The sequence below is a fragment of the Agelaius phoeniceus genome, chromosome 6 (genome assembly GCF_051311805.1).
Source record: "Agelaius phoeniceus isolate bAgePho1 chromosome 6, bAgePho1.hap1, whole genome shotgun sequence".
Classification (NCBI taxonomy): Eukaryota; Metazoa; Chordata; class Aves; order Passeriformes; family Icteridae; genus Agelaius; species Agelaius phoeniceus.
This window is the reverse complement of record NC_135270.1, coordinates 30,225,468-30,246,271: the sequence shown is the minus strand read 5'-3', so window position 1 is coordinate 30,246,271 and position 20,804 is coordinate 30,225,468. Positions and strand designations below refer to the sequence as shown.

The 20,804-nt window shown below is 48.5% G+C and overlaps 2 protein-coding genes across 4 annotated transcripts in view; one reads left to right on the top strand and one right to left on the bottom strand.

Annotated features, from left to right (window-relative positions):
* Positions 1–2,377: 2,377 nt before the first annotated feature.
* On the bottom strand, positions 2,378–7,234 carry CCDC177 (coiled-coil domain containing 177). Its single transcript, XM_054635675.2, has one exon. It carries the CDS (start codon positions 7,232–7,234, stop codon positions 5,336–5,338), a length of 1,899 nt encoding a protein of 632 aa, XP_054491650.1. The 3' UTR covers positions 2,378–5,335.
* The window catches only part of SUSD6 (sushi domain containing 6), a 93,082-nt gene continuing 79,404 nt past the window's right edge, over positions 7,127–20,804 (top strand). Inside the window, exons 1-3 of one of the 3 annotated variants that reach the window (XM_077180292.1) lie at positions 7,137–7,266; positions 9,033–9,176; positions 17,972–18,083. The gene's annotated coding sequence lies outside the window, so the exon portion shown is untranslated. Of the gene's footprint in view, positions 7,267–9,032; positions 9,177–17,971; positions 18,084–20,804 lie in introns of all 3 variants that reach the window. The other 2 variants (XM_077180293.1, XM_077180291.1) reach the window with 2 other exon arrangements.

The window sequence follows — 20,804 nt, the reverse complement described above, 5'->3', positions numbered from 1 at the left end:
AACCTTTATCCTCCATGAAGCACCAGCTGCAGATCAGGAGTCAGGGGAGCTGCCACAGCAGGGGCACAGGGATATCCCTCCACTGCAACCAGATGAGGTCAATTAGAGGACTGCATGGGGATTAGGGAGGACGTGAGTGAGAGCTCCAGCTAGATCAGGGAGGCCAACATGGCCCAGGGCAAATCACATCAGTTCTTTCTGCTTCAGTTTGCTTGTACTTAGGCTGGGGGCGATAACTGGTTTACCTCACAGCCAGGTCCTGAGATTAGATGCAGGGAGCTGTGTAAAGCACATAAGAACAAAACAGCACTGGCAGTTTGGTTTTGTAATACAGGGTGATTCTTACTGCCAGAGTGGTTTTGCAATGCAGAGGATTTCTGAATGGCAGGGATGCAGGACATGAGTGCAAAGTTACCAGAGAAAGACTTGCGTCCTTTCAGACTAGAATCTTACAATAACAAGGTAATGTTTCACAGTAAAGATGCATGCTCAAAGAATGGGCTAAGGACAAAGAAGTCAGGCCTAGAAACGAATTTTTTTCAGGACCTACTGTTAAGAGGCATGTGGGATGTGGGGCATATTCCATTATGAAGGCTCTGAAGACTGGCCTCCCTATAGTGCTGGGTGGTCTCCATGAATGAAGAATCTCTTTCCAGGTATCTTGGGTTGGAAGAGTTTTGCATTTTTTTTCTTGTTCCCAGTGTTTTCTCTTCGAACAATCACCTAGTAATATCTCACCAAAAGGAGGGCAGAGCTGCTGCCTGCCCAGAAGCCAGAAGCATTATGATTTTCTTACCCTGCCTCTGTATTGGCTCTTCAGAGTGGGTGGCAAGCTACTTGCTTGCCAAGAACTTGTGGGGCTGCACTCCCCCAAGTAGTTGTATTAGAGCTCCATCAGCCCCCTGTACTGCACTGCAAAGCAGGTGTCTTGGGGCTGACTTCCAGAAGGACTGGGCTAAGCCAGTGTCTTCCTCTTCTTTGCCTATGACAGCCTTCTTTTACAACTATGCAGGCTCAGTCCAATCCTAACAAACTATATTCCCTTGGAGCAGCAAAGCATTAGAGCTTACACTGGATTGCTTTGAAGGGAGCCTGTGTGATCTGAGAACACATCACAGAGCACCTCCCAGAGCACCTCTGCTCTCCTGGATGTAGTGGCTGCTCTACTAAGCAGCACAGTCTCAGGTTCACAGAGCAGAACTACGTGTGAAGACACCAGTTACCATCTGTAATGTGCTGCATCTAACTCGCTTTGTATCTCATCCTTACATCTCCCTGCATCTTCTTTAAAACAAAACCCCAACAAGACCAAAAAAAGCCCAAACCAAAAAAACCTCATGTTTGAAATGGCATTTCAACTACTACATTTTTGTCTTTACCTGCACAAGAACGCCCACAGCTGAAAGCAAGTCTTTCTTTGACGCAACAACTGTGTCAATGAGAAGCCATCCTCAGGTAAAATATAACAAGCCAGGCTATGTATTGCAAATACCATTGCCCACACCTCCCTGTCTGGCCTTGGCTTAATAAAGACATGTAGATGTCTTTAACTAAGTCCCCTATCAAACCTGTGAGCACTGCATATTCAGCATTTTCTTAGCAAACAGAATTCCCCTGGCATCAGGAGAAATTTTAGCAAAGAATGAGTCTGCAGCTCCACAGCATCCTAAGAGGAAAATAGATAACCAAGGTGAGAAATCGAATCCTCTTACGCATGTGGAGAAAGAACTTAATATAAACTGGCTTAAAATTTACCTTGCAAAATATTAACCAGTGGTGGTGCAGCTGCTCCTCCTAATAGCTTTTAGACCTATCTGCCAAATTCAGCCTTCACAGAGAGAATGAGATTTAGTGATGAATTTTATGTGAAGAGGAAGCACACAGGTAAGATTGCTGGCACTCTCTCTGGCACTGAAGGGCTCCAGTTTCAGCCCAGATGCCATTAAAGCCTAGACAATCCACATAAACAAGAATTTCTAAAGATGCAAAATGTGTTCCATTGTGTTCCAAAATTCCTCCAGAGGTCAGCCAAAAGAAACTGCTCTTTAGTCAGTGCTTCTCCTCCATGTTGATTGCTTTTTTAGTTCTCCCTAACCTGCATCTCAATTGCAAAAATACCAAATAAGCCCCATCTAAAAGGGCCATACTTTTTACATGTGACCCATGGTTTAACTTCTGTTCCTACAGAAATCCAGCAGTAGAATTCCTTCTCAAATAAACAAAAGCATAAGCAGACCTGAGAAATACCTCATGCCTCCATCCAAACTGCTGACTTAAATTTTCCATGCTGCAATTTTAAACTCATAAAATTCACTGAATTTCATGGACTTAGGACTTAAACCACTACAGAAATAAAAAATATCCATACACAGATCAGTGTCTTTTGAAAAAAAAATATTTTTTCTCAGATTGCACATTCAAAACTTGAGCTGTACACTGCACAGTAGAGGAACACTAGTTTGCCAATCCAATTACCTTCATGTAGGTTTGTGTTGATTAGTTCAGCTGTAGCCCCAAGGTGTCAAATTCAGTCAGCAGCAAGAGATGGACCCCAGGTGTAATTACAGTCAGTGGCCAAGACATGTCTCCTGGGCTGCAGAATGTTCTCCGTCTGGAAATGCCCTTGTCAGAGGGAGGTTTGGACAGTCTTCAGGTAGATTGCAGTAGAGCTTTAGGGAAAACATGCTCCTCCAGCTAGAGGCTGCCTGCTCATTCACCCATCACCATTTGCCTTCTTTCCACTGTTTCCCATCTCTCCCCCTTGTCCCTCTGCTAAATTTAAATTAACCAAGCAGTGAATTTCAACCCCAGTGCAACGACACAGGAAGCAAAACCCTTCATATATGTGCTGGCAGGCTTTCTCTCCAGCCCCAAGGGCTACAAATCAGATGAAACATTGGCTATGCTGGAGTCACTGCAGGTTTATCCCAACTCTAGTGCTGTGAGGGAGCAAGGGCAGTTTTGCAGTGGCTGGATTTGAGCCACTGACCATCTCTTTTCTAGGTCTTTGCAGATACGAGGGCACACACAAATCACTGAGGCACGGACAACATGTGAAGTCTGTGTTTTCTCAGGACCTTGTCCAGTGTTAGAACAGGATTTGTTTCACTGTTCTAATTGCTGCCTTGAGGATAAGGGGATAGCCTCCCTGCTGGAAACACTAATGCAGCTGTCCTTTCCACAGTTACCAGATTTGGGTGTTAATGCTTTTCACTGAGGGATGTTTTACTTTAATAACCACTCAAATAAATAAATAAATAAATACATACATACATAAATAAATATTACTTTGTATTTTATAAGCAACATTTGTCCAAAGTCTTTGAAGTGCTTTTCCAATCAGAGTCTTACTATTTCCTGTGAGTCCCAGGAGCCCAACTCTGCTTCCGTTTATACCAACAGGAGCAGGTCCAGCCTCTGAGGACTTGCCTGGAATTACACAGTGAGCCAATGACTGACAGAGCAAACACTGCTCAGGTGCCCTAATTACTACTTTCATGCTGCCTGCCCTTAACACCACCAATCATACTTTGATTCAAAGATCAAATCTTATAAAAATAAAAAAAAATACCTATGTCTTAATTTTCAACACTGTGTAATGTCTCTAACCTTGCAGGGCATCAGTGTATTTGGTCTATTGTTAGTGTTCATTTAATAATTTCTTTAAAGCCTTCTAGGAGGGCTCTGACCCGCTGTTACCTCCTGGGAAATTCTGGTAAGCAATCTATGCATGCTAGACTGCATGTCTGTGCCATATGTCAACCCTCTCCTGGCTGTCTCTTCTACTACGTTCTATGTCAGAGACATCCGCAAAGAAACGAGATCTTGTCTCTTCTTGGTGCTTCTCCTCCATGCTCCAGGTCTGACTGCTATCACCAGAGCAACCCAATCTGGCGTCACAGATGGTGGAACGAGAGCTGATGCTGCCCGGAGCCAGAAAAAACCAAACCAAAGTGCCTGCTTCAGATGTGTGCTTACAACTCCAACTCAACAAAGAGTACATGTGGAAACCTGGAGCAGAATGCTGTTGTACTTGAATGCTGTACACAGGGCACAGGTAGGTTTTTCACATTTCTGGTGCATTTAATTGCAGAAGAACTTAGTTCCCCCTAAATAGTATTGAGTTAGCTCTTATAAAAAAAGACATGATCCTCATCTAAGAGAATCTGTAATGTACCTTATTTTGTGCATCTACTCTTTCTTGTGCTCTATATAAGAATACAACTCTTAGCACCAGTGGCAGAGAAATGCTGCCCTGCTCAGTAGACACTGATAAGAGCTGGGTGAACGTGTCATTGTATGCAGCTCATGAGAACTATAAGGCTGGAACTCTGGAGAACATCTGGTCCAACCTCCCACTCCAGATAGGGCAAATTGGATAAGGTGGCTGAGGATCTTCTTGAGTTTTGAGAATTCCTAAGGGTGGTGATTTCCATTTACAAGTGACCTCTGTGTTTCCCCAAAAGTCCAGATTCCACAGGTTCATTCATTTTTATATCTTAATGAACAAGTGGCTTGTGTGGGTGCTTGTCAGTTTGTGGACTATCCACAAATTTCTCTCCTTTTCTCCCTCCTCTAAAAGAAAAGAAGGAATTCTATGGATGTTTGTAAGAGAAACTTCAAAACGAGGAGGAGGGGTGAGGATACCTTGGGAGGGGTAACAGCAAAAAAGAAATTGTGTTTGTGAGCACTTTCAGACAGCTTCTGCCCAGCTCTGATCATGATGTCTACTTACATGGCCTTTATCTGTGCTTTCCCTAGCTTGGTACTGGCACCAGCCAAGGGGCACCCAGGTATATGGCATTCTGTACTCCAGCCTTCCTCACCTTCAGCATGGGATTGCAGCAGCTTTGAAAATGCAGTCCCGTCCCTTAAACCAAACTGCCCGTCACTCCAGGCAGAATCAGCTGGGGTGGTTTTGGTTTTTATTCAGCAGGCTCTAGTAGTCAGCAACCTCTGTTTGCATTTCCCGCTGGAGAGTGCAGCTGTAGTCATCTCTGTAAACAATCAATCAGTAACTCAGAGGCTTCAAGCAGATTTTGCAGCCCTCTCTGAAAAAAACGCATGTGCTTGTGGGGTGGAGGAGAGAAAAACTTGCTTCCCCTCTGTAAAGATGACGAGGTCAGTCTTTAAAACACACCCAGAATGTAAAATGTATTTAAAACAGGATGTGAAATAGCTGCCACATTTTTGTGCGGTACCCTGCTCCCCCAAAATACGAAATTAGGGTGGATGTTGGTTTTCGTTGTTTTTTAAATGCTCATGCCGAGGAGCTTTCTGTCACATTATGATGGACAACCAGTGGTGCATCCTCACTCATCCATGACAAGATCTTTCATTTCTTACTAAGTTGAGCATGCAGTTCTGCTTCGAAGGCCATCTTGTCAAAGGTGCGCATGTTTGTCTCCTCCCGCACCTTTTCCCGCACATGGAAGGATGCTCGAGCAACAGACCTGGCATTTTCTAAGACAGTCTTCTTCTCCTTGAAGATCTGCTCACTTCTCTCCAGCTTCCTCTCTATAGAGAGAAGAATTTCCCTGCGCCGTAAGTCCTCGTACTGTTCCACCTTTTGCTTGTTCATCTTCTGCACTTTTTCCTTTTCCAGACGGCTCAAGACCACTTTGCGGGCTTTTTCTTGGACAGCCTCTTCGGCCACCTGGGCAGCATGCTGAAGTTTTCTCTCTGTCTCTCTAGCCAGTGCTTCCAAGTGCTCCTTCTGTTCTCTTTCCTTCTTCTCTGCTGCCAGTTTAGCTCTCTGGATCTGCATGTCCTCACGCCTCGCCTTCTCCCTCAGCTCCTGGTTCCTCTTCTCCACAAGCTGCTCGTAGTTCTCCTGAGCCTTTGTCAAACTCATCTTCAGGGATGCCTTCAGCATTTCCTTCTCTTCTGCCTCCTGCTTGGCCAGTTCCTTGAGCAAGGCCTCATGCTTCAGCTTCTCTGCTTGGTTGAACAGTCTCTTTTCCTTCTGCAGCTGCACCTCCTTTTTCAGCCTCTTCTGAGCAGCTGTGGACAGCTTCTCTTGCAGGAGCTGCTCCTCTCGCTCTTGGTGCTCCTTCTTGACCTCTTCCTTTGCCTTCAGGTTGAGCTCCTGATGGAGTTTTTTCTGCTTGTCCTCCTTGATGGCCCTCTCCAGCCTCTCCCTCCGCAGCCGCTCCTGCTTCTCCGCTTGCTCCCGCCACCTCTCCTCGCATACCAGGAGCTGCTTCTGCTTCATCAGGGCAGCTTCCTCCTGCTCCTGGTTCAGTCTCCCTCTCCGCTTTTCCACCTGGCTCTCCCACATCCGCTGACCCTGCAGGAGGGCCCTTTGCTTCTCCTTCTCCTCCTGCTCCTTCCGCTGCTCAGCCAGGCGCCGCTGGCTGTCCCACTGCAGGTGAGCTGCCTGCCGCTGCTCTCGCAGGAGGTTGGCCTCCTGGTGCTTGGCGATCATCAGTGCCGCGATCTTCTTGTCCCTCTCTGGCACCTCTGAGAGACCCTTCTTCCTCTTCACCTCCCTGACGATCCTCTCGACTCTCTGGGCAGTCTGTGGTGAGTGGCTGAGGTCGCCCAGGCTGAAGCTGCGCCCCAGCAGAGTCCCATTGGCGGCGGCTACCCCCCGACCCCGGCCGCACACCTTGCCCCCGCGCTCCCGCAGGCTCTCCCCGCTGTAGGACGACGAAGCGCCCGACTCAGAGGAGGTCTTGCCCCAGCTACCCTCGCGGCGCTTCTGCAAGGAGTCCAGGGAGTGGCTCTTGCCCTTGGCACCCCTCGATGCCCTGGCCTTCCCCCCGCCATGGGTCCGGGGCCCGCCGGCAGCTGCGGCCGCAGCCCGGGAGGAGACACGGGCGGCGGGCGAAGGCGGCAGGCTGCCGAGGGGCCCGAGGATCCGCCTCTTCTCCTCCCGGATAATCCTCTCCCGCTCCTCCCGGCACTGCTGCAGCTTGCGGCGGCGCTCCCGCTCGTAGGCCTCGTAGAGGCCGGCGGCCACCCGCATGGAGCGCCCGGGCGCCTCTCTCAGCAGGTCCCCCAGCGCCCGCGGCAGCAGCTCCACGGGCCGCACGGCGCAGCGGGCGCAGGCCTCCAGCGACCGCGGGCTGGTCAGCACGTACCGGCTGCCCTCCGCCGCCGCGCAGTCGAAGTTGTACAGGTCCAGGTGCAGCAGCGGCGACTGCTCTCCAGGACGGGCCGGCTCTCCCCCCGCCGCCCCCCCGGGCGCCGGGCAGGGCTGCGGGGGAGGCTCGGCCGGCGGCTCCACCATGGCTCGGCCTGCGGGGCAGAGAGCGGCGGCGGGTGAGCGGGCGGGCAGCGGGCGCACAGACCCCTTTGTGTCCCTGGGGCAGGGGCGAGGAGCGGCTGGGAGGGGGCGGCGAGGTGCGCACCGGGGGTGCCTGGGCTGGGCTGCGTTTGTGCAGGAAAGGGGCAGGTCGCGGCCGGTGTTGGGCACGGAGGGGCAGTGTCCGGGGGCGGGGGTGCCCGGGGCGGAGAGCCGTGTTTGGGCGGTCGGGCACAGGGGCGTGGTGCGGGAGTCTTCGGGATGCGCGGGTTGTGAGCGCGGGGGCGTTTGGGGTGACGGGGGTCGTTCAGGGTCCTCCGGCAAGTTCGGGCAGTGGGCGCAGAATTGTTCGGCAAGGAACGGGGATGCTGGGAGGTGCACGGGGTGCGTCTGGGCCGGGAGGGCAGTCTGGGCTGGGGGTAGTCAGGCTATGAGGATGCTGTAGGTGCGCTGGGCTTGGCGGACTGGCGGACGAGAGTGTCCGCGCGTGAATGGGTGAACGGAGAAAGGGATGCCCGGGGGTGTCAGGCAGGGCTGGCAGCGGGACCGAGACCTACTCCCGGGCCGGGGGTGTCAGACAGGGCTGGCAGCGGGACCGAGACCTACTCCCGGGCCGCGGCGCAAGACGGAGCCCCCCGCCCGCCCCGGTTCCCCGCGGCACTCACCGGGCGGGCGCGGCCGCAGCCCCGCTCTTTGTCTCGGTGCCGGCGGCCTCGGGGATCAGGCGGGCGGCGGCGGCGGCTCGTCCATGGCACCCCGGGCCCCGCGCGGCGCCCCCACCTGCGGGGCGGGCACGGCGGCGGCGGGCACGGCGGCCGCCCGCAGGCTGCGGCGCCCCGCGCTGCCCGCTGCAGCCCCGCGCGGGGGGCGGGCGGAGGCGGGAGCGGGGGGAGCCCGCCCCGCAGCCCCGCCGCGCCGCCGGGCCGGGGGCAGCGCTGCGGCCGGGCGGGGACCCGCCCCCGCCTCCCCGCCGCGAGGGGCCGGGCCCGGCGCTGCTGCGGCGAGCGGCTGGCTCGGGTGGTGGGTAAGCGCCCGGCCCGCCAGGAGAATGTCCTTCCCTGCAGGCATCCCCACTCCCTGTGTGCGCATCCCTTAATCCGTGCGTCCTGCCCTGCACCTGCCCCTCCGAGCTCGCGTCTTTCCCTGCAGACCGTCTCTAAATGAGCGGCACTTTCACGGTCGTGCCCCCTGTTTTGAATTGTACCTGCACACAAACAAGCCCATCTGTATTTACCGTTAATATAGACAAGGATAAAAAGGGTGTAAGAAGGAGCAGGAGATGCTAACCCAGTTTTACAGATGGCAAACTGAGCCCCAGGGAGATGAAGATGCCTGCCTTGGGCTGCCTAGGGAATTCACGCCAGGGCTGGAAAGGAATGGCAAAGCTCTCAGATTTCAGTTCAAAGCAGTTTCCAGCCATGAAACCTTATTCCCTTTTGTGCTGGTGTAAGCTATTGCTTGATGCAAAGATGTGTCAGGCTGTACAGTACACCTTTTTGAGTACCCAGTTTGAATGTGGTGCTTGCAGTTACTTTGAAATATCCCTGGTTTCTACAGGAATCCTGGGCTCAACAGCCTCAGTGGAGTTGAGAAATGCTTTGCTCTGGAAATACCATTCAGCCAAAAGAGGATCACTGCTGCTTGTGGAGCTGCAGAGCATCTGTGCCACTTAGTGGAGCAACTCTTGATTTTTTCAGGCAGAGGACAGGAGTAGTAAATGCACCATTAATCACTGTGTTATGAAGTCAATGTTTTTCAGCAATTTCTCATTTAACTTCTACAGGTGCGCTTAATATGCTTTGCTTTAATAAGGAAGGATATGGTACTTCCCAAACAACTTTCTAGGATGGCCCAGGACAAGGATACAGAGCAAAAGAAGGACCCAAAAAGGCTTGGGAGTTCTTAGCAGAAAGCTGATGAGCAGAAGGTTGGTTGTCATTTCATATTGTACAGGCAAAGACCGTGCTGATGAATGCACAGGGTAATGATGCATCCACAGCAAGTGGGCAAACTCCACCAATAAGCCATATTGACTGATCTGATCTCATTCATTCATCATCATGATAGTCTGCAGGGGGCAGTTAAAAAGCTTGGTTATTAGTCACGTGAAAAATCCTCAGGCCAGGGAACAGCTCTGCCATGTGAAGAGCCCAGCCTTCTGGCTGATGGAGCTAACCATCAATACCTGCTGTGGCACTGTAGCTGTCAAGCCATAGCTGTGTTCCCTCCTCATGGGCAGTATTAAGCTGCTAAGTGCATATGCCAGGTAAGGTGTAGGCTCCTCCAAGCTTTTGGCATGTTGCTATTTCAGCCTTCACCAGGACTGTATTTGGGCCTTGATCTTTTCAGGTTTCCATGTGTATCTTTGGGAGACCTGTAAGTGGTCTCCCAAATGCAATTAAAAAGGGATTTATCAGGAGATTTTTAGAAGCAGCTGGATGTGACTTTAGGAGATGTTAACACACACTATCCAAACACGGAGGCATATCCCTATCTCATCAAGACTAAAGGAGTTTTGGGGTGGGGAAGGAGGAGATCATTGGAGGAGTTTAAGTGGATCGCTGCTCGTGAGTCATTTTCCCAGACACAATTATAAAGCCTAATTCTCTCTTGACTAGATATGTCTAGAAATCTATGTGCTCAGGTGGAGCAGTACTATAACGTTATGCTTTAATAAACATTTCTAATTTTGCATCACTACTAATGATAGCAAGAGATGTGGGGCAGTGGAAAACTGGAACTACAGATTGAGTGGGTGGAAATTTTTGTATCACTTCAACAAATTCTTCTGGTTCCATTCCAGAAGATTCCATTGCTCATGTACTATTTATTTTCTTCCCATCTAACTTTAAAACTGCCCAAACCTGGGTTCTTCCCTGCTCTCTTCATGAGAGCTATTTCACAACCTACTACAGCTCATTGGTAAAAGCTTTTGAGTAACCTTCAGCTTCAGTTTTTCCCTCTCTTTGTTTTGTCTTCTCTAAGTAATTTGCACTCCCCTCCTGCTTGGGTGTATGCCTTACAAATGTTTGTAAACTGTTTCTATGTCCCCTCAGAGACAAGAACACATACTGTCATCACAAATCCAACCCCCCACGGTTGCACAGGGAGCTATCACCTTCTGTCTCCTCCCAGTGTGTCAGATTCTCATGGTAGCCACAGCCCTCAACTGAGCAGCGGGTTCCTGCCCAGCACTCAGCTTTGTGTTGCCTGGCAGGGTAGCTCTGTGCACATTCCTGGTGCTGTTGTGTTGCCTTCCTCCTGTCTAGCTAATTTCTTTGTGTCCCCTTCTCTAATTTTCTAGCTCTCCTAAGGCTAGATCAATATAGTTTCACTTTCCAGAACTCTTCCCTCCTCTGCCAAGAGGAATGTTAGTTGGTGAATTATTTCCTCCTTGCTAAATAGCCTTTGTTTTCCAGGTTGAATCCTATCTTCATCTAGTTTGCAATTTCTACTCTCTTCTCAGGCTTTTTATACTGTTGTTGGGACAACCCTGACCTACTGTGTAGCTACCTGAACTCTCAGTCTATTCCCTCTTCCTTAGACTCTTCCTGGTTTTGCACCAGAATATTCCTGCACCTTCCTAAGCCCTGTGGATAAGGGGAAAGTGACAGCCTTGGGGAGAGGATAATAGGGAGGCCTCTGACACAATTTTTGCTAGCATCTCCCAGGCATATTGCCCTTCTCTTCCTAGCTGCTGCTGGGACACAGGCACCAAGTATCTGCCCAAATATGTCCCTTCCCTGCCCAGCTGCAGCTCCTGCCCCTCTCCCAGAACACACCAGTGCCTCTCCAGCCCAACCTTCTTTTGTCAGCTGGATGGTTTAAGCACTAATTTAAAACTTTAATGAGGCACTCAGTCTAATGTTTTACTGATCCCCAACACCATGGTATCCTTGGTTCCTTCCCTCTGAACAGCCACTTGTCACATGCCATAATCCTTTGTTTACAGTCCTGCAGCCCATCCACCTGAGTGATTTTACAGCCTGCTCTGTAATAATGCTGAACATAAAGTCCCATTTGACTTTATACACTGGGCTAGCCTGATAGCCAAGGTCCAAAGCCCAGCATGCCACAACGTCTGTGTAACAACCTGACAAAAGCCAAAGTCCTGTGTGAGATTTCAGTGTTGGTTCCTTTTTTATATTTCCCACACTTTGCCTTTGTTTTTGTCACTCTGTGCTTCTGCTCTGCCTGCAGTCCTGGCACAGCTTGCCTTTACCTTCCTGCATGGATGGCAGGGTGGGCATTTGCTTTCCTCCTGCCATCACAGACTGCCTGCTGAGAGACATGGCAAGGCATCCCTCCTCTGTTGCCCCTTGCCAGGCTGTTCTGGTGTGGTGAGTGCACAGCATCCTGAGAGACATCAAAGTTACTGCCCAAAGCTGAGGCACCATCCCCACAGCTCACAGTCCAGAGGCTTTGCCTAATGTTGACATCTGTGGCTGACCCTCACTGGGGTCCCTAGGGAAATGGAGCTTCTGGCTGGGGCAGCTGCCCAGAGCAGGGAAGCAGAGAAGAGATGGGGCGTGAGGAAGTAGCTGGGAATGGTGACATATGGTGGGGGGTGATGCAGAGGGCTACTGCCAGAAGCAAAATGTTTGGCAGCTGCTGGGGACAGACTTGCATTGCAAATACTATAGCTTTCACTCTAATATAAAGCTGGAGTCTGAGGCCAGTGTGCTGATGGTGAGTTGTTATTTCTGTTCATCTTGCTGGGAAACACCATGGTGTGTGCTGTTTGCTGTCTCACTGAAACCAGTCAGTCCTCAGTAATGAAAAGATTTTGTTGGTCCCTGGCTGAAGGAATCTGCAGAGAATTGTCTGTCTCTGTGTTGAGGACTGGCAGCAGTCTTGCTGCATGGATGCTTTCTTGGGGTCATGCTGAACAGCTCTCTATTTGGCTTTGTGCAAGTTTGGCACATCTGCAGTAGTTTTGTATTTGGATAAACCTAGTCAGCTACCAGGACTGTTTGAACAAAACTATGGTAGTCTGGCAGAGAAAATGAGGGGAAAAAACCTTGTCACTGCATATTTCCATGGAAACAAGTATAGGTATTAGGGTAGATTTTATTTGGCTTTCAAGATATTCTGTTGTCAGTGGTTATTTCTGGAGCAATTAGGATGTTGGCGTATATTGGCAGAAACCAAACCTCAGATGTGTATGTTGAACTTAATGCACGCAGTTCTTCTGGTAAGGCTTGGCTTCTTTAGGAAACTCATGGTCATGAGGGAGTTATGGAGCCCTTGCACACAGTGAATCATGGAGGATTTGGCCCCAAGGTCATAGAGCAAACTTCAGATGAGGTAAACAAATAGCTGAAATGAGTATGAGGATGTCTTTGTTATGAGAGGTCAGAATACACCACTGGAGTGATCCATGCAGGACTACAAACTACGTGTGCACGAGCTACTCTCCACATACAAGTAGCAGTGACCCAGAATAGGCTCTAATAAGCAAGGGCCATTGAATGTAAACTCAACAGGAAGGCTATATCCTAATGCTACATGGTTACATTTTCAAGCTGAAGCTGAATGCAATTACATCCCATTCATTTACTTGAAAACTGTTGGTTTTGAGCAAATGATCAGTCTTGCATGCTGCTTCAGTTTCCAAGCTGCGCTATTTATTCTAGCACAGCCTGGGAATCACAACATGAAGCTATTGAAGAACAGTGGGAAATGTGACATTGCTGGTGATGCTCTTCCAGGGAAGTAAAATGCAAAGTGTAATCAAACAGAACAAACTGTCAGATTAAGACTGGAGATTTTAAATTATTTTTGTTTAAACTAATCTGAGGTGTTCATTAGCTGAACAGTAAAATTATTTCTCTTTTGCTATGATTTTTACCTTCACCACTGCTTGGATTTTATCAGTTAGGTATTTTTAGAACTGAAAAAATGTCACATCACTCCTCCTTGGCCTATTGGAAGCCACATCAGAACACAGTATTCTAGGATATAGTATTTAATGTTCCAATTTAAATATGAGTTGCTTTTCCATTCCTAGATTGTACTTGGTCTTGCCTGATGGTGCTATGCCAAGGAGCTGGCAGCCAGCAGGAAGAGATTTGCTGTTTCCTTCTGCTCTCATCTGGGAGTGATGCACAGCAGGGAGCATGAGAGGGGTCAGGAGTTGGAAGCTGGACCTTTCCTTGTTTTGTTATCTGTACACCCATGCTTATGGAGTGCAAAGGATGTATATGGGGCCAATGCACTCAGCCTGCATTGGTTTCTATTATGGCCTGAGGAGAAAGGCAGAGAGGTGTTAAACCTGTGATGCCTGCTCTTGAATTCAGGAGAGCTGGAGGACAAATATCCCGCTCATGGAGGCAAAGTGAACACACATGGGCAGGGTTGCATCACTCTCCCACATTAGGTCCACAGGAAGTAGCCCAAGCCTGAGTTGCCCCTGCTGTTTTAACACTGTTTAACAATGACCTGAGTACCAATGCTGCCATGACTTTGGCCAAAGCCCCTTATGAATAATTCTGTTTAATTATGGGTGAATGTCTGCAGCTGAAACCTACTACCCATAATGATAAGATTAGATTTAAATTCCTCAAATTATACCTATAGTTATATGCTTAGATTTTGGAGGGGATAACCTCTATTAATCTTTTACAGCATGAGCAGGGATTCTGAATTCCTTAGGCATCAGAAAGCACCTGTCCAGAACCCCAGAGGCCATATCAGTTCCAGTGCAGTTCAGAACCCATCATGTGAATCGCATGTCAGCAAAACCTCCCCAAGGGGGAAACTGTTCTACCTGAAGAATGAGTAATTGCAACTGGAGACAGTGCCAAATAGAGTTTTCTTTTCCATTGGGCTGATTTCTGGGAATAAAGCCAACTGGAAGACTGCTAGAAGAAAATCTTCCTAACTGATCATATTTGCAATCAATTTTTTATGCCAGATGTTGTCTCCGAAAATATGAAAGTAAGCAGACAGTAGTTCTACTATGCAGCTTGAAAAGGGCTGATTTTTATATAAGGAAAAGAAAATTAAGATTTGCTGCTTTCTTGAGGTGTACAGAGTCTGTATGTAGCCAAAAAATGCAAAATCATGAGGAAAGAACGGGTGGGAATCCAAGAAGTTAACAAATGTCCCATAACAAAAACCTACTGTGCAATAGAAAGACTTCTACAGCTACCCTTAATTGTGAAGAATTAGTCAAGAGAAGCCTGACTTTATAATTTAATTTTCAGAGTTGACAGAGGAGAAGTTGAGAGTAAATTGGGTTGCTTTTTGGGCAATCGTGGAACATGAAGTTGTTGGAAAGCAGGAAGGGTTGAGAACAATGGATGTTAGACAGGAACTGGTTCAGTTCTTTGCTTGTCACTTTTTTACTAAGCAAATGGTGTAAGTTGGTATCTATGGGATCTGTACCACCCTCTTCCATCTGTGAAGAGGAATAATAGCACCTTCCCTAAGCAGTGCATAGTCAATGTGATAATGAAGCTGAATAACAAGTACATTAGATAAACTTGGCAGTGGGAGGAATTTAAGATGGTTGGAAGGTAACTTAAATTGCTTACAGATTTTATGGTGAAGGAGGTTTTGTCCTTCATCATCTTACATCCCCTTTACCTCTTTACTGTAGCACATAAGCAGTGATGCAGCTACTGTATCATTGAACATACTAAAGGGGGTGGGATGATGGATAGTTTACCATAGCAGTTTTGTAGACTTGGTGCTTCCTATACATGTGTATATAGGTCAGATCCTGCAGTTTCTCTCCTTGAACTAACAGGCTCACTGTACTCAGTGATTTGGGTTTTGTTGTACAATTTTTTTTCTTTTAACTCGCATGCTTTTTGGCACAGTGTAGGGATGAGATTCGTGAGATGGTGCCAGTACAGGTCCATGGCACTGAAAAACACCACAGTGAGATAACTGTGCAGGATGGCTGCTGTACAGTGGCACTGTGTGCAGGCAAATTGTTCAGCTGGGTTTTGAGTGTCATTCCCTGGGACATGGCAGGGGTGCTGATTGTACCCAAAGGAAGCAAATGCTAAGAAGGCAAATGTGATCTTCTGGTTTATTGGGCAAAGTGTCTCTGATAGCAAGGGAGGACACCACTGGTTTGCAAGGTACTGAGGAGACCCTGTGCAGAACACTGTGTATTATTCCAGTGTTGGGAAATCCTGGAGGCAAGATTCTGGTGTTAAAAAAGATTAAATTGAGTTTGAGACAGCAGGGCTAGTTAGGATGATCAGTGAACCAGTAAGCTAGCCTTAGGACAGGGCACTAAAAGTGCTTCTATCTTTGAGCCTGTAAAATGAAATTTGAGGCAGGATGTGGCAGACCTTTAAAAATATGCAAAGGACCAGGCAATTTGCTCAGCCAGTGCCTTTCATGTATTTTGCAGTGCTAACCTGGAGACATGTCACAGTCACCCTCAGAAATGCAGACTCTGAAGAAACAACTCCTATGAAAATCAGGGTGGTTTGGTTGTTGACTTCAACTGTAGCAAGACCTACAGGAAACTCCCTTTTCCTTGCTCTGAACATTTAGCCCTTAAGTGAAGTGGAATTAATACCATTGTGCTGTGTGGCTTGAAACTAGCACAACTGGAGCAGAAGTCAATTTGCTGTATTTGAAAGAAAATTAATTAAGGCCTCATTTGTTTCCCTCAGAGAGAAAAGCTCTGGGTAGTTTCCAGGAGATGGTTTTTTTTTTTTTTTTTTTGAGCTTCTCTTGTACAGGCCTATATGTACAGAAGAAAGTAGTGCAGCTTCAAGACCCAAATCCCTATAAACTCCAGGGTGTGAGCTGGAGCTTCTTGCTCCCATGACAGCATGACAGCCCTGGTGACTGCTCCACAACTATATGCTGCATTTCAAGTCACAGAAATAAAAAAAAAATCTCATAATGCAATGCATGTTTGTGGTACTCCAAGAAAGGAAATGTCATGGCAAGGATGGTGCTCATAGCCAGGTTTAGCCTTACCTGTTCTTCATCAGCAGACTGTGAACTCAAGTGCCCTAACAAGGCAAAAGGGTGGATGGTGTGCCAAGATTTTTATTCTTGTTTTTCCCATGTTGCTTTAATAGTCTTTTGGAGATGAGCTGCTCTATTTACATCTACTCTGAGTATTAATAATGAATAATGTCCTGCTAAACACAAAAAATGTGCATGGGTTCCAGTGTATGATACTGGAAGTGTAACTGAGGGCTAGCAGGCCAGGAGATGTGTGCAGAAGGAAGTGGGGAAAAAATGAAAGCAAAACAACAGAGGTATAATCTACAGGAGGCTAATGGGCTGTGAGGATTTTGACAGCACTTAAAAACTGATTTACTCCTGCACAAATCCCATTTCAAACAAGTTGCCAATAGGTCACAGAGGTGTTCCCAGCAAGAAGTAAAGGAGGAACAAGAGTGTGTGTGGCTGTCATGTATACCCAACTGGGAGATGCTGTTTGCTAGAATGAGGCCTGGCATGCTGGCAGCTCCAAGAAACAAAAGGCATCTCTGGTGTGATGCCAGCTACCTGCTTTCCCACTGGAATCTGGATGTGGGGGGTTGATGGAAACAGAAAAATGTGACTAGCTCTCCTGCATCTTAGCAATAAGAGCTCTCTCTGAGAAAAAAGGGTTTGTGAGAGAGTTCTCTGAACCCAAAAAGTCTTTGATGACTGAGCTGGGAGCTCAAGGTGTCTGTAGCAGCCTATCCTTAGAATGAAGCTGTGTTAGTCTTTTGGTTTGATGGCTGGGCATCAATGTGGAGGAGAGAACAAATGGCATGGAGCAGGTGCAGCCCTCCCTCTTTGTCTGCTGGGCACACAACGCTGGAGAGAAGGAGGTCACATAGCATGGTGACATTACCAAGGCTCCTGGCCAAGGATAGATTGTGTGACAGCCTGAAGTAACATTATCTCTTAGATTATGTTTTTTCTCCTCTGATAGTGCTTAGACTGTCGTGAGACCCTTTCTAGTGGAGCACTACCATCAGAAATCATATTTTATCAGTGGCTTCTCTCAGAAGTGAATTTACCTTGAAATTGGAGCCATGTTAGGTATGTGGCACCTGAACAGGATTCAGTAATTTTTGAAGTTGTATTGGGTTTCCTTGGCCAAGCTTTGGTAGCAGTGGGGAGGGCCACAGGGGTGGCTGCTGTGAGAAGCTGCTAGAAGCTTCCTTCATGTTCAGCAGAGCCAATCCCTGGTGGCTCCACAGATGGATGTGCCTCTGATCAAGGCTAAACACCAGCTAGAAGTGGTGGTAATGCCTGTCCTTGAAGGCCTGCACCCTGAGGAAGAGTGACCCACACTGCAGCAGTTAGAGCAGGACTGTGGTCTGTGGGATGGACCCAGGTTGTGCAGTTCACAGAGAGCTGTTGTTCGTGAGATGGACTCAGGCTGGAGAAGTTCATGGAGAACTGTCTCCTGTGGGAGGGACCCACAGTGAAACAGGGGAAGGATTCCCCTCCCTGTGCAGTGTGAGAAACCATGGCTGATGAACTGACCATAGCCCTCATTCCGTCGTCCTGGGCTGCTAGGGGAGGAAGTAGAGCTCAGGAAGGAGGAAGGGGTAGACGCAAGGTGCTTCAAAGGTTTTATTTTAATTCTTATCATCCTACTCTATTTTTTTTTACTAATAAATTCAGTTAATATCTCTAATTCTATCCTGTTTCTGTCCGTGCTGGTATTTGATGAGTGATCTCTCCTGGTCCTTATTGCAACTCAGGAACCCTTTGTTATATTTTCTCTCTCCTGTCCAGCTGCAGAGGGGAGTGACAGAGCGGTTTGGTGGGTGCCTGGAATCCAGCCAGAGTCAACCTACTACCGAAGTCCATCATGGGAGGGAAGGAATGGGCAGATGTGTGCAGGAGGGTAAGAAGTAACATTTGTTTTCACAAGGTTGTGAAAGGCTTTTGGTAGTTTGAATGGCAGGATACAAATTTCAAGTTTGGGATTAAAAATATGTTTGTTTTATTTGATTAATCCAGTGGCAGATCTGGATCTGGAGGGCAGCCCCTGTCCCTGTGGGGTCTATGAAGGTGTGCAGAACAGTATGCATTTGCATCACTATGAGAAATATTGTTGTAAAACATGTCCTCTCTGGGCCAGCTTCCACTGCTGCAGGTTTGCCAAAAGAACCAGGGCAAAATGTGATGTGGGCTGTCTCACTGCCCCCATGTATGGGCTGCCCTTTTCTCCAGCCCTGTGCTAGTAAGTCTGACCAAATCCCATCTGTGTCTCTGCCAGAAAGGAGTGTATTGATGGACTAAGACTTATGTGACAGTAAAACTCTTCTGTGGAGTAAAAGCAAAATCCATAACGACTGGATAAGAAATTAATTATTTAATCAGATGGGGCCACACAAACTAAGCATGCTTTGACCTTCTGGTGGAGTTTGGCAGCTTTTATGCTTTAAAATTTCTATTACTGAAAATGAAATGTTTCAATGAATTATTTATTTTGATCTCCATTCAAGCAACTGGAAAATGAACAATAGGAAAGTTGTGCCAAACTACCTGGGCTGAGACCATAAGCTTTGTGCCTTGGGGAGAGGTGCTCTGATGGTAGCAGCTCCCAACCTTCCTTTTTTGACACATGTAATAAGGAGAAAATGTCTCACCTCATCTTCAGAACCTGGAGCCTGAAAAGACTGGAACCAGTTGGTCACAGGCATTTGCCTGGAAGAAGGCTGTAACTGTTCTGGGGGCAGTTGGTGGCATTTACCTGCTCTGAAGCACTGGCAGTTGGCTATTGCTGGTAACAGGATGTTGGATTAGACCAACTGGTGATCTAATGCAGTGTGGCAAATTCAATGTAAAAGGCATTAGTTAATGTCTGTGTGATACTTTGGACATTTAAGATGGTCTGTGAATGCTGATTTCTGTGATTCTATGATAAACAAAAAAATAAGCACAGCCAAATTAGTGTATCTGAGGCCTCAAAGGAAGAATTTAGTGGTTTTATTATGGCTTGATACAGTTATGAAGAGATATATGTATGAATGAAAATTACAGAAACAAAGTATAGCATAGAAATAAAAGGATCTCTAAACGTTAAAAAAATTGAACTGGTTGAAGCCAAAAATGTGATGAATCATCCCCTAGTGAGAAGTCATTTTAGTGAGAATCTGCCAGGAATTGCACCTTTCTCTGTGCACTAATGCCATGAGCAGAGGGAGTACTGTGGCAGCCTCCTCACAGCTCTTTTATTTCAGAGGTACAAAGGTTTCTGAACTTTTCCTTCAGGCTCAGGACAGCTGCACTAATTGATCAAAGCGCAGCAAAACACAGGCCAATATTTTCACTCCGTGCCTTCCACTTTTGCATCTGAGATGTGACAAAAAGAACAGCTGTGTGAATCAGCAGGTTTGCGTGCAGCTCTAGCTCCCACTCTTCCTTCTTGCCTTTAGGCATGTTTTTCAGATGATGATGTTGTTTTTTCCTGCTTTTTGGTGTTGAAGTGATTACAAGGGGAGTATTTATAAGGAATATTTTGTGATGTATCATATTTATTTCCTACATCTGATGAAATAATGGTAAATGATTGGTGAGCTATAACCTGTTATGGGCTTTTACAATGAATGATCACCGTACTATTGCAGAAAAATAGGTAAACTTCCCTTCACCTTTCCAGTAGAACTACACGTGGTTCCTTTCCCATATAAGAGGGAGAACAGCTCACTCTCCACAGCAAACTATGAATAATGTAGCAGATCCATAGAAAGTAGGTGTTAGTTCAAGCAATAGAAAGGAAAGCAAAGCAAGAAATCCTTCCTTGATTCGCTGAAGGCACTTTTGGAGTGCTCTCTTGGGAGCAGCCGTAAAAAGCAGATGAAGAGAGAGGAGGTGGCCAGGTGTAAGCATCCCCTTCGCCTGTATGCACAAAACCCCTGCGAGCACGAGTGTGACCTCCTGCACCAGCCCAGCCTTGGGCCTTGCAGCCAGCAGCGTGGCTGTGCTGGTGCCGCACAGCAGGACGGGCCCAGCCGGGCCCTGTGCTCCCTCGGGCTGTCCCCACGCAGTGCCGAAGGGTGTGCCAGCCGGGGAGCTGGTGGCACTGAGCCTGCCGCAGGAGCATTGCCATGGCTTCTGTGCCGCTGTGGCGACTTGGCAGGAGCGTGCCCATGGCTGAGTCTCCGCAGGGCCCGAGCTCTGGGGTGGCTCCGCAGCCGTGACAAGGGACACGCTCACAGTGCGCTGCCCCCGCGGCCCGGCGAGAAGGGGCTGGCAGCGCAAGGAGACGGCCGGGGCTGTGCAACACCGCTCTTCCCTGCTGCTGCTGCTGCGGAGCCGCGTCTGCTCCAGCACGGAGCGGCAGAAGGCCGGAGAGGGCTCCAGCTCCGCTCACAGCCGTTGTTCCCCGGTGCCGTGCCGAGAGCGAGCGCCACGTGTCCGTGCAGCCGCACGCCGCCCCGCGGAGCGACGAGGAGCTCACATCAAGCCCGCCGGCTCCCAGCAGCGGCCGTCGCTGGATGCGGCGGGGCGGGGCGGCGCTCCGCCCCACTCTGCCCCGTCCCGCTCCCCGGGCCGCGCTCCGCCCCCCGCGGGCCGCGCCACAGCGCCCCCCTCCGGCCGCGCCTCCTCGCGCGGCTCC

Bases quoted from the DNA above. Each gene is read 5' to 3' on its own strand.
- CCDC177 (XM_054635675.2), bottom strand. From the start codon at position 7,234: ATGGTGGAGCCGCCGGCCGAGCCTCCCCCGCAGCCCTGCCCGGCGCCC.